Source organism: Caloenas nicobarica, chromosome 4 (assembly GCF_036013445.1).
Source record: "Caloenas nicobarica isolate bCalNic1 chromosome 4, bCalNic1.hap1, whole genome shotgun sequence".
Taxonomy (NCBI): domain Eukaryota; kingdom Metazoa; phylum Chordata; class Aves; order Columbiformes; family Columbidae; genus Caloenas; species Caloenas nicobarica.
Genome location: NC_088248.1, coordinates 2,861,786 through 2,878,341, shown reverse-complemented (window position 1 = coordinate 2,878,341; position 16,556 = coordinate 2,861,786). Strand labels below are relative to the sequence as shown.

General features: G+C 39.3%; 1 protein-coding gene across 2 annotated transcripts in view; it reads right to left on the bottom strand.

The window, feature by feature from the left end:
* Window positions 1-16,556, bottom strand: part of GRID2 (glutamate ionotropic receptor delta type subunit 2) — a 570,960-nt gene that overhangs the window by 119,868 nt on the left and 434,536 nt on the right. For both annotated transcript variants that reach the window (XM_065634052.1, XM_065634053.1), the window contains one exon: window positions 2,561-2,662. In XM_065634052.1, the coding sequence (XP_065490124.1) occupies window positions 2,561-2,662 (102 nt within the window). The remainder of the gene's footprint in view (window positions 1-2,560; window positions 2,663-16,556) is intronic.

Here is a 16,556-nt window from a genome sequence, read left to right as displayed (position 1 = left end):
AAATTGAATACCAACAAATAGAGACTAAAAGTTTAATTTTAAAATGAGAGAAAACAAGCATTAATACTTTTTTTTATAGCTTTGCTTCATTTCCAGTGTTATGGCATCCCAGCTAAGACTCCACTCAAATTCAAATATTTTATCTATTTATGCATTTTATTCCAGTAAAAATCACATGGTTGCACCATTGTAATAAGCTACGTGAATAAAGATGAGAACAAAGTTATAATTAGCAACAAGTAAAAGCCCTATAAATTTATCCTATAGGCACATACAAGTTTGAAGTAATGATATGCTAATGACAGCTATATTTTAAGTCTCAGATTAAACTAAGAAGCCAGCCTATCCTCATGAATAATCCTTACTTATACATCGTAAGAGAAACTACTAGAGGGTGAGCATCCTAAAATGCTCTGTCATCCACAGGGCTGGCAGCAACATCTGTCGACGTCCAAAGATGAGAAGAGGTTAGAAATAATTAGAACTTTGCAATTCTGGCACCTGCATCGTCCAAATTCTCTTCAGGCTTTCAGTTAGCAGCTTGATTTTCTGTCTGTCTGCCTCTCTATCAGCCATTAGAGTTTGGGGATGAGGGAGAAACGGTATTTTATCTCACTGATTTCTGGCATTTGAGAGAAAGTACCATCAGTCAAGAGAACCGCTAGTGAAATATATTGTTTCTGGCTCAGGAGTTTAAATATTTGTTTCCTCCTTTTATTCATACACTTTACAAAATCCTTGCCTCTCATCTTTGCTGAGTAAAATCAAACAAATCTTGACTTGCAGCACGGTTCGCAGCTGGTTTTGTCTAAATTGCACCGACCAGCCATTCTAAAATTCAAGAGAACAAAGGAAGTTTAAGACAATAAAGGAAGTTTTCTGCTATGAAGCCAATATGAATAATTTGCATCTTCCCCACATATTGCCTTCAGCGCCCATTCTACATAAAACGGGAGTCAGTGAGCAAAATCTGCGAGCACAATTCATTTCCCACTAGTTGTGCATGGAAGTTGCCACCAGTTGCGCTTTAACAGTGTCAACAAAAGCAAATGGCTTTCGTGTGCTCACGCGAGGAGACCGAACTGCCATGTGCTGTGTGCTGAACTTTAAATGTCTGCCTTCTGGTTTTATTATTCGTATAGAATCCTATCAGCATAACTAATGACTGGTTTTGTGGTTTTGCAAGTTGCTAAATATTCATGCTATAATGACTTGAAAGAAGAACGCTCTCTGGCAAGCTTACTAAAATAACTGGGGATGAAATCAGAAGAATAGAGCTGGGAAAGAGAAAAGAAGAAACAAGGAAAAGAAAAAGTCCAAGACTCTAATTTGAATTTATTTTGCTAGACAACATCCACAGATCATTTTTGTCAACAAAAAATTATACTGAATCCATTAATATGAATATCAGGCACAACTCAAAGACCGGCCACTGCCACCATGATGCTATTTTGATGAACATGCCATTAAAGTGTAAAAAAACCCACCCTACTGCTTTGTCTTTTTCTGTGCATTCATCCTTCTTTTTTTTTTCTGTTTGGCTTGGTTTGTTTTGTTGATATTATCCCAGGAAGTTCTCTAATGTACTAAGAGCTGGAACAGACTGAGAGATAACAGCTTTTAAAGACCCATAAAATAATTGGAGCTGTACAAAACTGCCCTGGTGATTTCACTTGCCGCCGCTGACTGCGCCTTTTCCTTCGTGATTTGGCACCAGCAACGCAAATCTTTGGAAACTTTGGAAACGTCTTTGTACGCAAGCGGTCAGGCCCTCAACCACCAAATTGGTAAATGAAAACCAAGAGTAGATGGCAGAAAGAAGGAAGCAGCTCAATATAACCTTGCCAGTTCTGCAGCCCTGGGTCAATTTTGTGTTTGGGCATCAGTCCAAAGAAGCCTATACATCTCATATTTGTTTCTTTATTTCTTTCTTTTTTTCCACTCTAACAGCTTCTGCTCAAGCAGCCAAAGCTTATGACAGGGAATACGCTGCTCCTATATCCCAAAATACCTTCCTATTCTTGTAGAGCTTTTCTGTTCAGCTTTAAACCAACAGCTGCTTAATGCAAGGTGGCCAGACGGGAAGAACCTGGCTGAAGAAGAGCTGGAAGGGGACAGCGGATGTTTTCCTGAACTAACGTTACTCACCATAAGCTGATCTTGAATATTTTCCGAGTGCGGCAATTTGTGTCAGACCGCACTCAATTTGGCAAGGTAATTGGAAGGCAGCTACATCTTATGAATCATTTAGAGTTTCAGCTAAGTAACTTGAGCTAACGGGGCACTTGAAGTTGCCCTTTATCAGTTCATATGGTTGTGTTATCTGATTTTGTATGTGCCCATGGAAGAAACGGGTTTAAATGTGTTTGATTCGCTCTCTGAAATGAACTCTACTGATAAATAATTTTGTTTTGTGGAAATTGCTCCATTGCTCTGGTATTGACAGGCTGATATCGGACACTCGAACGCCCACGAAGTTCTTGGTAAAATGGTGTACTTCATAAAGAGATAAGGGAGAAAACACACTCCTCCTAGTGCAAAAGGATGAGGATCTGCTTACCAGCACGGTCACCACACGCAGAACCACTCCTCGCATGTTATTCTCCAACTTTCTGTCTGTCAGCGACCCATTCAGACCAGTGACGGGATTCCAGCAGCCGAGCTGAAAGAGAACACAGAAATCCTTTCCTCAGGGCCCCGAAAACTTTGCCGCTCGCCCCTCTTAGGAACGCGCGAAACAAACGGAACGCCTTCTGGAATCAATGGGATGCAAAGTCAGGGAAGGGCTTGCGCACAGATTCATTGCAAATGAAGCAATTAAGGATATCAGTTTGTGCTTCTAAACACCAGTGTGCAATGGATGGCAGCATCCAGGGTTTGGGAGGACACGTGTTGCTTTAGAAGAGCTCAGGGGGGACGTCTGCATTAATGAAAAACGTTTAAAAAGTGGTACAGCTGTAACAATACTTCTACCTTGCTTTCAGTGATACATTAATTGGAGAAATAATAGCTACCATAATTTTAGCACGCTGCCTGCTCCAGCCCATCTTTCCTAGCGGAACTCTGATGAAAGAAATTGCACTAGTTCTAATTAAAGCTTATACTACTCATTGATCATGAAACAGCAGTGATTTTTAGCCAGGTTAAAAATCACATTTAAAGACGATTAAGGAAAAGACCATCGGATAGGCACATCACAGGATTGAGAAAGGACTGCAACCAATAATGCAGAAAAAGGAATTCAGCTACAAGATGCTTTGCATTGGTGCTATCGTATTTCTTGGGCTTCTGTGGACAGCAGCTTGTTCTCAGGGATCTCTCTAGGACTAACTGCCTTTCAATCGGAATTTAGTAGATACCGACCTGTAATTTATCTTCTCCGAAAATACAACTTGCCGACATTCTTACATGATGGTAGACGCTTATCTCGCGTACAGAGAAACAAACCAACCGCCCACTCATTCCTTAGCACCACACACAATCATTACTGGTTTCGTTTTTGGAATTCATTACCACATTCATCCAACGTGTACAATTACCACTGTTAAATCTAAAATCCAGCTGTAAAACATCCATATTTTAACGCACGGACACAGAAATGGGAAGGTGCGTGAACAAGCTGAAGGGGTCTGAAAGAAGAGGAACCTTTGCTGACCGTGCCTGAACGCAAACTTACAGAAATCATTATTTTGGGTCCTTCACGGGAAAAGCCTTTCCGTATGTGTTTCACGGGTCTTTCAAAGTGAAACAGAAAACAAGGAACAAACTCCAACTACCCACATTTAACAATTTAAGAAGTGGACCATCTGAAATATTTGTTTTCTTCATCACACCCGCTAAGATATTTTAAAGTAACTTCTAAATTATTTATATTCAGTATATTCCTATCAGTTCTTTGAAGATGCCTCCTTAAGAAATGGATGTCTCAAAAAGTAAAAAAAAACCACCCCAAACCTTTCTGCAATGATATAGAGGTTATGTTTGATCTTAAAGGTCTTTTCCAGCCTAAATGATTATTTGTTTCCCAAAAGATGGCCTTAAAACAGTGCAGGCATTTCTGTCTGCTGTTTTCAGGTGCTCTGGCAAAGCCCTCCACCACTTTAAAGTCAATAACCTAATTGCTGAAGTGTGTTACCCATAATAACGCACTGAAATGCAGTGAAGGAATTTGAAACGTGCGCACTGTGCGTTATATGTGATAAACCACTGCCATCCTGTATGGCAAAGTATTTGATAGTCTACATCTTCTGTACTAAAAATATTGAAAACGGCACTAAGTTCAGAAGTGCATTAAATTAATTTGGCGAGTGTCATTCTTAGTCACACAAAGAAACTAATTAGAACTCAGATCCAGTTAGCATATCCAAATGTGTTGTAAGTATAATTACCACAGAAACTGTACTGCTTTTGCCAGACTTAAGACTCTTGGAAGTTACTGAAGAGCCTTTGTATCCTTTTGAGGTTAAAGTCCGTTTTAAATTATGTCCATTCATTTGTACATATTTATATAATTAACTTGTTAGCCTGACCCATTCTACCTTTTTAAGGGGGAAAAAAACCTCAACAAACAAACACCAAAACCAAACCAAAAACCTCAGTCAACCAAATTAAAAGCAAACAAACAAAACCCCACCAGAACAAAACCAAACCAAACAACAACAAACAAAACCACAAAAAAAATCCTGGAAATTTAGCATAGCAATAATTTCCTTTTAAAAAGACACATTTTATTTTCAATTATTGTTCATTTAATTTTCAATTCCATTGTTCCTTTATGCAGGCAAGTCAGGGCAAAGACAAATGTGCAGTGCCTTGCCAATAAAGCTGGAATTGATTTTGAGGGGGAGCTGCTTACTGTTATTAGATGAAAACAAATCAACATTTATTGATGACAACTTGAGCTTCTCATTGCAGCAAGCAGCAAATCTAACTATTGCTCTACCTCTCACTTAACCGCTTCTGCAAAACGCTTGCTGCTTCTGCATTTCCCTCCTTGGTCTTTTGTTCTGTCTCAGCTGAAATGAGAGAACAGATCAGGCGATTACAGAATCTCACATTAATTTTGGTTGATTTGTGTAGAACAAGATGGGTGATGGGAAGTCCCTATGGAGCACAGTACTTGTCATCTTCATAGCACAGGAATTTAGTCAGTTATAGTGCTTTGTACATCAGGTAAAGTTTCTTTTATTTATTCTAATGCCAATTTCACTCTGCTACATTCAGAGATAAGATGATGAAGATGAAAAATTTGTCAATGTTCTGCTTCCTTTGATATACAATTTATAGGGTCTTTATGATCTCCCACCTCCCAGCTTGTTATTCCCTCTATCACCATTATTGGAATGGGTTTCGCTCTCCTGTTTTACTGGCAGAGCCAAAAATTGACCTCTCTTTGCACAGATGCTTCTTCATGAGAAACTTTTGCCTATATGAACTATGCATTATGGAAGGTCTGTAATTTGTATATTGATATTAAAGTACGCAAAATCTATTTTATCTATATCTGCCGTTTCCAGACACTGATTTAAAAGGAACTTGGAACAACAAAATCTACAATGCCTTTACAACAGAGCTTATAGACAGATTTTCTCCCCCATTTCCTATTAAATCAGTGGACTCTGTTGAATATCTGAGAGGTTTTGCTGCCTTTTTTTTTTTTTTTCCTGGCAGAGTAAAATTAATTGAGAAAAATACATTGGGCCTGGCATGATCACAGTTGAGGACAATCACAGAAAATCAGTAAAACCAGAATACTGATATGAATGCGTTACTTAAGTGATTGTCACTACAGGAGAGCATAGAGCATTCTGTTACTTCAATTAACACAGAAAATATACAGGACCCAGCTCATCCAGCACTGCAATGAAACCACCTTCTAAACATAGACTGCACCACAGCAACACTGCCAGTCAAGAGCAGAAAATACTCTAGAGAAGCTGCAAGGGAAATTTGAAAGATAAAACACCATTACATCTGCTGCTGGAATCGATCAGGACACCAGGATTAGTCACTTCTATTTCCTTTCTTTTCTAGCATTTATAGGAGAAATGGCACACACGGCAAAAAATAATGAAGAAAATGTTTGTTTGGTTTTGTGATGTGTGGATTCAGCATTTACAAAATTTGCTGGGACACCAGTTTAGGCAAAATTCAAGCAGGACAACACAGAAATAATTTTGCACAAAGTATTGCTGATGCTTCTTGTCAGCTTTTCTTTAACGTGTCCAACAGCGACCAGGAAATCAGAAACTAAAGCCTGTAGATGAAAGATTATGTCTCACAAATGAAATGCCATAAAATATATATTTCAGTTGTCATTCTGAGACTGTCAGTTATGAAAAATTTAGCCAGACACTCTGTCAACCTTGTTAAATAGTCCTTTCAGTTCAGGTCCCTAGCCAAGAGCTGGTCAACCAAATCTGAATAAAGTCTTACGGCCAGGGGTTTACCGAGGACCTTTGTACTCCTGGGCTTGATCACAGAAACAAGGATGTTTTGTTCTTCGCAGCAATTTCCTAATATGATTGGTGAGCAGGAAAGCTTTCTGTGCTTAACTTTTCCCTTCACGGGAGCTTGGGTAACAGTCAGCAAATAATCAGTTGTTATTAAAGAAATCAATAGAAAATACTGCATTCAAGAAATTGGATCGTGTATAGCAGCACTTGTTTCTCCTACATTTTGTGTAGTGAAACTTCTATGGTTCTGTGCATTCAGTTAATTATTTTGTACAGTATGTTTTATTACTTTGTCTCTAGACTAGAAGAAATGACCTGCCCCTGGACTCGCTCTGTTATTTTCAAGCTATGTTAGGAGAATGTGAATACCCAAGTTTAGTTTTATATCCAGTGGCTTAAGGATGATAATTGCAGTGGTCAAGGTGGCCTGTTTGTTTTATTAACTGACCATAGACACAAGTAGAAGTGACCTAAGAATTTCTTTCCTCGAAGCCAAAGCACATGGCAGAATAATGCTGCACACAGTTAATAAAATGTTTTCCTTTGAGGACTGCCCAAAATTGCTTCTCTTATTGAACCGAAATGAAGAAGGTAATGGAAAGTTGCCTGCTGGTAACCTGTTGCTTGTTTGCCTACCAGCTCTTGGCTCAATATTTTCTTAAGGATTCACGCACCCAGATTGGTGCCAGAAGTTATAATTGGATGGATTAGACTACTGACAAATGTTGAATATACGGAGAAAAAAGCACAGACTGCATAGCTGTTCCCATGAAGCTCATGCTTAGTGCTTAGGCCAAGCTGCCAGAGGAACTCTAATGGTACGACTTCTTGAAATATCGTAAATCAGCACATCTCAAAGATAATCAGCCATCTCCCCAAGCCAGTGGTTTATGATCACTCATCTTCCCCCGCTTCATCTCTGGCTCACTTTCTCTATTACTACTTTCCCTTTCATTGGAAATTGGGTGGTTTTAATCTATCGTTTCCCACTTCTAAGCATCTTTTATCTTTGGAAAACACCCTTTTTTCCTCCTCACGCCCTCTCTGTGAACTGAGCGCTCCCAGCGGCTCTCCAGCCTGTGGTTATTTTGCTCTTTCCTCCGTTGCGACGCCTCTTGCCATCTCTCCGCGCACTCTCAGCATCCTTGCTCTCCTCTCTGCTTTTCTTTCCCTTGATCTTCCCTGCTCTCTCCTGTGCCCTTTTCTTGTCTCGCGCTTTTTCTTCAGGGCTCGGGTTGGCAAAGGGACCTCGCTTTTCACTTCACCCAGCTTTGACGCATCCTTCGAATCACTTTGGGTCCTTTCTCTTAGCCCTTGGATCTCTGTTTCTTTCAGGCAGTCCTCTCTCTTCAGAAACTTTCTCTCAGCTCCTCTCCCCTTGTGTTATGAGGGATATGGAACTTAATAAAATACACTACCGTGTGGCCCCACTTCTCTTGCTTTCACCTCTTATATTTTTTCATTCTTGTCCTCTGAAACCCTTACACAATTCTGAGGAAAAGGCCCAGACAAGGATATTAATGAGCCAGATGGTCACCTTGTTATCCTTTAACTTGAAATAACATACACAGACTCTTCCTCCTACCAAAAAAGCGAAAGTATGATAATAATCTTTCCGTAAAACACACATCACACTCTTTCTTTCCAGGACGCAAACCCTCCTTTAGACGATCAAAGTTCTTCATACTTCCAGGGTAAAACTCACGACTATCACTTTCATTTTACACTGAAAGCGTGCTCACTCACGCCTGAATTATTGCAGGGAAATTGATAATACCAACTAAGTTCAGGTTTATGTGCAGTTTAAATACAGTTGCTTTGATTTTTAATTGCAATCCTCATCTCCTTTCTCATTAAGCATTTTAAGAATTTACGAGGAAGTCTTTTATCTAAATCATGTAAGGTCTGAAAAAAAAAAATTAAAAATCAGGGTTTCTAATTGACCCTTGCCCATTTCATGCTGGGACACCACTGCATCTTTATGAAATCAAAGAGAAAATTATTCAGAGTTACTACTCCAGCTGGTACTGGATCACAATATATAAGATTTTTGTATCATAGTAAAACCTTTGATCGAACCTGATTAGTGGCAAACAATGAAAAACGTTGTTTTCCACTGGGTTACGTGAAGCGCTCTCTGTACAGGTAACAACGAAACTTGTGTGGCACAATTGAGCTTCTCATCATTTCCCTGGAAGTACACGAACATGCTTCTCCCGGCTTTCCACTCAGCTTGCTAAGGTGCTTTTTGGGGATTTGATTTTTCCAAAGGGGTTTAACAAAGGGGAGTATCAACAGAAACCATTTGCACTGTTGCAGGACTCGAAATATCCGAGGGCGGCTTTCCAGAAATAAATCAAGATTGTAACAGCACAGAACAAACCCAGCGCTGTTTCACCTGGAGAGAAGTGGGTGTGTACAGCGGGATACTGAACAAACCCAGTCCAATAAACCACTTAAGTGAATCCTTCGGAGTAAATCACTGTACGTAAACTGGGTACGTCCACCCTGCAGCGCGGCCAGCCCTGTGAGCAGCCACACCGAGAGGAACCTTGGCTTTTTTTCTGCAACGAAAGCTTCCCCTTGAACACAACCGCAGAATTAGCAGCCTGGGAACGAGTCCTGCAAATAAATCTACCTAGAGAATTGTGCATTAGCTTCATGACTCCCCAAGTTGGGAAGAAAAAGAAAGGCTGCTGTCCAGCTCCAGCCCAGAAGCTGCAGCCATAGAGCAGTAGCTCTATGCTTGTACTAAAGAAATTTGGTCTGTGCTTGTACTAAAGAAATTTGTGTTTGTTTTAAAGGCAGCTGACAAGCAACACTGTGTTTAGGTACACGTGGGGCCCGATGAGGCTACAGAACATCTCGACTAATCTTAGCAGCACCTCTTTAGCCCTATTTTTGAAGCGTAAGCAGAATTATCACACTACTGCTCGCACAGAAACGTGCCAATGAACTCTACATTGGGTTATCCTTTCATATGAAGCACGATACTTACTCAAAAGCAGATGTATTTATTTACTTGGCCACTGAATGCTCCTTGAGCAGGATTGCTGCTGTTTTCCCAACACGTGAAAAACAAGAGTTGCGTTCACAGGACTTGGATAAAGAGTGGAAAACGTCTCTAAGACGCACATCGCATGGAAATACATGTTCTGAAACGCTTTGAAAGAGGCCACCCTTATTTTTAAATACGTGCTTACACTTAGAATGTTTGACATTGGCACATAATTGTTAACTTCAGCATAAAATAAAGAATAAGAGACAGAAAAACACATCCCTGCCTTATTCAAGGCACGGATGTGCTGGCATGAAAACACTCCTTTCCAAATCCCGGGTACAAAATTCAAAGAGAGGAACATGCGATAAGACACCGTTCTTCTCCCTGTCTCCTCAGACACATTCGACCTCTCATCACCAACATGAGAGGCAAAGGAGGTAGCAGGAGAACACGCGCCGCTGTTCAGTACGGATGATATACGTATCTTAAAGCATATTTGTACCTGTCTGGAAGTTGCTCGAGCTCACACCACATCAAAGAGCTTGTGCTCTCTGTTGTTCAGCACAGAAGTATTGTAATTGACATGAAAGGCCAATTTAACTCGTTACCATCTCCTATATGCATAGGTGAAGGCACTCCTGAGAGGGCCTGAATAATGGAGACCTTTGTTAAAAAAGGGGCGAACCAGAACAAGTTGTTACTCAAATATTGCCTTCAAGTTTCTCACTACAGAGAAGCTAACGTGACAACGCAGCAGGCGCAGCACTGGATGATGGACCGCTTTGCGTTGATTCCCCCGGATTTCCGTGACACTTAAATGGGAAACGCAGAGATTGAAACCATCTTTGCTTACACATAGATCAACACTCCGTTCCTAAAACCAGAATTTATTCCCAGTGCTGGCAGAAAAAAAAAAAAAAGAGGCTTGCTAAGTTGGACATGTCACAAACTCACTCGCTTGATGCTGGCTAGTAAATTATAGCAGCATTTTGTCACTGATATGTTAGAAAGTATATTCCAGTATAAGCCATCCTCACAAGGCATATGGCTAGAGTGTCACCCGTTTTCAGTGCATTATGGACTAGATATTACAAGTGATTTACTGGATCGGATATTTTCAGATTTTGGTAGTAAAGCAAATAAGGTTGGGGGGTGGTTTTTTCCCACTTCTTCAGCACAGAGCAGCTTTCTTAGGGATTGGAACTGGCAGTGAAGAAATAAAAAAACCTTAGGACAGCAGTGATTGAGCAGGGTACCAGGACCAAGCAACAGCTTCTTCTGAAGGCTGGTTTTGAACCATGAAGCTCGGGGCAGTGGAGAACCGAAAAGGCGAGAGTGAATTTGAAGAGATGGTCGTGGATTACAAAAGGGAACTTTTTCCCACTACATGCAACCGCAATGAGAGCAGATGTGTTCAACTGGAGCCCTAAAGAGCAGCGCTGAGGCCCAGGAGCACTGGGAAATCTTTGAGGAACCCGATCACGGTCTGTCTCATACCAGGGGTCCCCTCCTTCCATTGGGTCCAGATAATACTTTCTAAGATTTTTTGCTTCCAGACGATCCAGCCTGAGTTCCAAAGCACAGGCCCTTTCAGCATCAATAAGCTGTTACTGAAATTATTTCTGTGCTAGAGGCCCTGACAGAACCGCCACACTGATAACCAAATGTTGTACTGACAAGGATGAAAAGCAATTTCCTCTCTGACCACCAGCACTATAAACTCACCTTCAGCACAGACAGTACATTCAGCTTTTTTTTCCTTCCCGTATACAACAGAACATCTGCTACATCATTATTAGAGAAACCGAGGCATGTGTGAGCATAAATGCTGAAGTGAGGGTGGGGAAAAAGGCTGCCTGTTAAAGAAGGGCTCAGATGAGTAGTAAAATATTTTGTAAAAAAAATGAAATATTTCTATATGCCTATTATTTCTATATGCCTATCTACTCTTGAAAATATAAAAAAGCATCACAATAAAACAGCATTACAGAGGCAGGCTATGATTGTCTCTCTGATGCATTAAAAAAACCCACCCTACTCTGACAATTAGACACAGAGTTTCTGAAAAGTCTTTCAGAATTGCTAACAAACAAACAAGCCAACCAACCAACCCACCCCCCAAAAAATCTCTTCTGCTTTAATCATCAATTGGACAAAACTGGAAGATTAAAGAATTTTGGGAAGGAAAAGGCTGAGTTTTGCCGACCAAGACAAAATATTTTTAGCAGATCGCTCTGACGGACCTGAATGGCTGACACCGTAAGTGATTTTACAAACTCATTGCTCCATACAGTGCAAGTATTTGCTCTTATTCTGGTAAATAAGCTTGTCAGAACAATTTACACATCATAAATATTTAAGTGGCAAATGATATGTAGTAGAATAACTTAAATAAAGGATCGTTGTGGAAACAAGTAAACCATTCGTTTGAAAGATGAACTGATACTTCTAATAAGCCTTCTCTAGAATAGCTGAATTGTTAAAATAAATTCTTATTACAAATTAAAATCACTGCTTTAATGACACTAGAATTTTCCACAAAAATAAATTAGCAATATATCTTAGTAATTAAAACTAGAGAAACACAGTATAAATCTGCCTTGCAAAGGACTGGAATTATGTTTGCTAGTACACTATATTACCACGATAGATCCTGTTCAGCATACACAATGCTGAGATTTTGTAAAGAAACTAAGAATTTCAAGCCACTGAGATTTTTAAGTTAGTTTAATATTGCAAAGCTCCTTCTAAGCACATATTGTGGCATATATGCCAGTGATTATTTAACCAGCTAAGCAGTTATACTGTGCTCATCGCTACGGTGTTTCTAGGATTTAATTTTAAGGGATAATATCAATTTTAAAATCATCTTTCCATTTGAAAAAATCTACTACTTTTAAGAAGGGAGAAATGTCTACCTTAAGGTTATATTAGCAAATCAGTAATTGGGCTTAAATTACCTTCTTGAGCGCATTACAGCTACTATACTTGCCCTTTGAGCACATCACAGTTACTATACTTGCCCTGATCGCTTGTTGCTTCCCGTTTTCAACAGCATCATTAACAGAGTTTTTTACGGTAATCATAATTAACTTCAGAGATGTAGCCAAAATCAAGTATTTTGTCCTCATTTTCCCAAAAGTTTCCGCTCTACCTTGCTTATGTCGCCTGCCTGACTGCTACGCCAGGCTGTTTCTCATGTCTCGTCAATTATTGAGGGGTCAGAAATGTCCAAGAATTCTCTTTCTAGTTGATCTCCCTGGAGACAGGCCAGAATCGTAGCCTTTACGCAATGCTGATCGAAATAAGTAGATTAAGCTCTTTCCCAAGAGAACAGAGAAATTTCTTCACTTGGAAAGGTGACTTAAAATAACAACCTCCCTCCAAATGTTAGACACAGAAATCTGAAGTCCTGTTTCTCTCTCCACTATAATTGTGACAGAGAACGTTACTGGTTCACACAAGCTTAGAGAGAAGACATCATTACTATAGCTTCAGATTTTACAGGAACTTCCCCTACTTATTATTTTATGCTCTAAGTCCATTACTTCAGGCTGAAGAGAAAACAAAAAAGTAAAAAGAGCCTATTAACTGGTGTGGCATCTATCCATCGTCTAAAGTGGAGATGAAGGCTATTAGCCCATCGGCATTAGTTCTGATTTAAACACTTTACCCTGGACGCTTTCATTAACTGTGTTGACACAGCTATATATTATTCATTTAACCTGCACTTCATTGCACTCCTAGTACGCGATCATGTTTTGCAAATGTGAACCCGAACATAAGGCTTTCAAAGCTTGGTGCGAGTCAAAGTATTTTAGTGAAAATAAGCCTCATTAGTCTAGCTGAGGATCCAACCCTATCTCTACACCTGCAAATGCAACTCTATTTCTTCCTGGAATAGGTCCTGAATATGTCTCCATTTTTAGCACGACACCTGGGATTTATGGTCAGCTCACTTTTCATTGCATTAAAACACTCATTAAAATGAGAACTTGTACTGTTACAGGAAAAGTAAAATGCTTCCACGCAAGATGCACTAAAACTAAGTGAATAATTAGTCTATTTTTCATATAGGAATTTATTCGTGGAATAATATCCTCTAGTAACTCCTTCATGGCGATTACAGGCAGTTTCTTCAATGATCAGAAAGCTATGCTGGTTTATTTGGCTGGACACATTGCCCTTACAGAACATCTTCACCTCGTGATTGGACTATCGGGTTTCTGGCATGAACATCTGCATTTATCAATTCCAGCTTTAGAACCCATGAAAATACTGAGCGCATACTTCCTAAAGTAAGCATTAACAGTAACTCAGTGTAAACATTTACACAGCACACGATACTCCTACTGACATTCTGAGTTTTTAGCAAATTTAAAACCCTTGGACAATCAAAACGAAGTCCTTAGGCAAACGAGCAGTGGTAAGTCCAAACCCCTAGCACACAAACAAACCCAAACCAGTCTGTCTAGTTGTACTTTTTGTGTAAAGATACAGTACTATTAACAATGCATTAAGCTATAATATATTCACTAATGTCCTTCTCCCTCAGCTAATGGGATTCATCATTATCTCACTTCAGTAGCTAAGAGAATTTCCTCACTAGTTCTTTGCAGTTACCTCGTATACGCTATTTCCCTGAAGAAAACTAGGTTTAAGCCACTACACCAAGTCTATTCCTACCTTTAATGCACGGGCATCTCCTATTCCCATCTCCAGATAGCTATTAGAGTCATATCTCTTTTGAAAAACATTCGCTAATCAGTCCAGTCTATTTCTGTGGTAATTATTGCCATGCTCAGACTGACTATATTGAGCAGATAACCTTAATAGATAGACATTATTTTGAATTGTGTAGGCTTCTGCGTCCCTTCTCAAAGAGAAGTGTCATTGTAGTTCTGCTGGTGTAATTCTATGAACCGGCTAGGCTTGGAGAGAGAAGTAATATCTTTTATTAGACCAAGAGATATCGTCAGGGGAGAGAACAAGCTTTGGGCTCAGAAAACTAATGAAAGCCCTCTGAGATAAAAAAAGCTTTCTTGTTTTTCCTCAACTGTATTATTTGGTCTTATAAAAGATACGGCCTTTTCCCTATAGGCCCAACTGTCCTTGGTTGTAATAGGTTATTTACAATGGAGATAGGTCAAAAAGGAGTTGCAGAACAAAATAAACCAAAAAGCCAAAAACACAGTTAGGGAAGGTAAAATGATGGCCTAGATAAATAGCAATTGATAAGGGGACAACCAAATGAGTCCATGAGACTGCACAGGATATGTCGCATGGGGCTGAGAGAGCTGGTGGATGTCCCTACGAAACTCTGATATTTAAAGGTCATTGTGACTGGAAAAAGGCAAACATCACACCTTCTAAAAGCACAAGAAAGAGGATCCAGTGAAGCAAAGATTGGCCAAGTTAACCTCAGTTCTTTGAGGGGTTGTGGAGCAAACCCCTTTGGGAGACATTTCCAGAGACACAAAAACCAGGTCTCCCCTTCATCCAAGCAATTTCTATCCGTATCTTCCATCCAAACAATCCTCTTTTCCTATAAGACTGATTCTTCAAATCCCAGCTTATCAATTAATCTAGATTGCTTTTTACAGTAGACAACTGCCTCCAGTTACCTGCAAACTTTACCAATGACTGTTGTCTAGTTTCTTGAAGAAGGTTGCCAAAAATATCTAAAAGGAAAACAATTGATTTTTCTTGAATATAAATGGACCTCAGAACTGAACAGCAGCCGAATACAGAATCATAGCATAAACTGATGTATTACCAGACAGGTATAATAGAAGAAGGATTAATCAGTAATTATTAAGGTCACCCTATGATTTGCACTACGAAGCATCCTTTTTCATTTGTTTGATATTGCCAATTTGAACTGCCTAGGCTGAAGGTTTCCACAGCAGATATAAGTTTGGGTAAAATAAGCTCTGTCATAACTCATACACACATATCATTTGAATTAAAAGAGCTGTTGTTCAAATAAATTGATCGTTTTCTAATTTCTGAGTAGTATTCAGCCCTGGAAATAATTTAAATACTTTTTTTTTTTTAAGTGATAATACAGTAGGTAGTGTTGTAGCATAACTTCTACCAAGTTCCCCTCCCGCTATTTTCCTACTTGTTTCACACTTTCTAGCTGGAAATGTTCCAGGTTTTGTCTTTGACTGATGTTTAACTTTTCTTTCTTTTTTTTTTTTCTTCTTAAACTAGGGCAAAACTTTTCCAACTTTTTGCAAAAGGAAGATTGCAGAAAAAAATGGCATTCTCAAAATTAAAAAAAAAAATCCTAGAGGTGTCATGACCTACTTTTAATGCTATTTGGGACAGAAAGCTCAATTCAGCAGGGAAACAAATGGTCTGTGAAAAGTTTGCATATGCTGAAGCATTTCTGAGATAGGCAAACATTTAAACTGACCTACAACTCAGGCGCTAGATCATCTTGGCAAAATCCGCTTTACACAAATTTTAAAATCCTACTAATATGCCTTTTCTTGACAGAATGGGACAGAAGTCTTAATTCGTAGCTCAGAACACCAGAATTAGAGCTTTAGAGTTTAGCAGGCTTTTTAGAGAATGTTTTCAATCACATCACAAAAGGCACTTTTCAGAGTACGTATTACTAGCATTGAAAACCTAAAATTTCCTGTGGACTTCATGAAGCCGTTTCTGACACAGTAGATAATGACTTGCTACTAATCAGCCATGAAAAAACCCAAAGCACTATTTTATAGGTTTGGTTTCTGCCATTTCTTCTTTGATGAAACAACTCTTTAAGCAGCATGTTCTTTAAAGCAAAGAGCTCTTTTTTCCATTTGGTTTAGAGGAGCACAGGGTTATCACGTAAAATACCTAAGGAAAAATGTCTCTTTGAATAGAGTGAACTTTGTCTTTTCTAAGGTAAGCTTGACTCAGTGATTTCTAATTTCTCAAGGCATCAGGCTGGCTATTTTATTCTTACTCAAACTCTCCCACTCTGAAATCAGTCACAGGTCCATATAATGATTTGAATTCATACCTTAAAAAACAAGAACACACCCTTCCTTAAATGAAGAACAAAAGAGAAAGCAACTTCTGACACTCAAGAAATGATATCT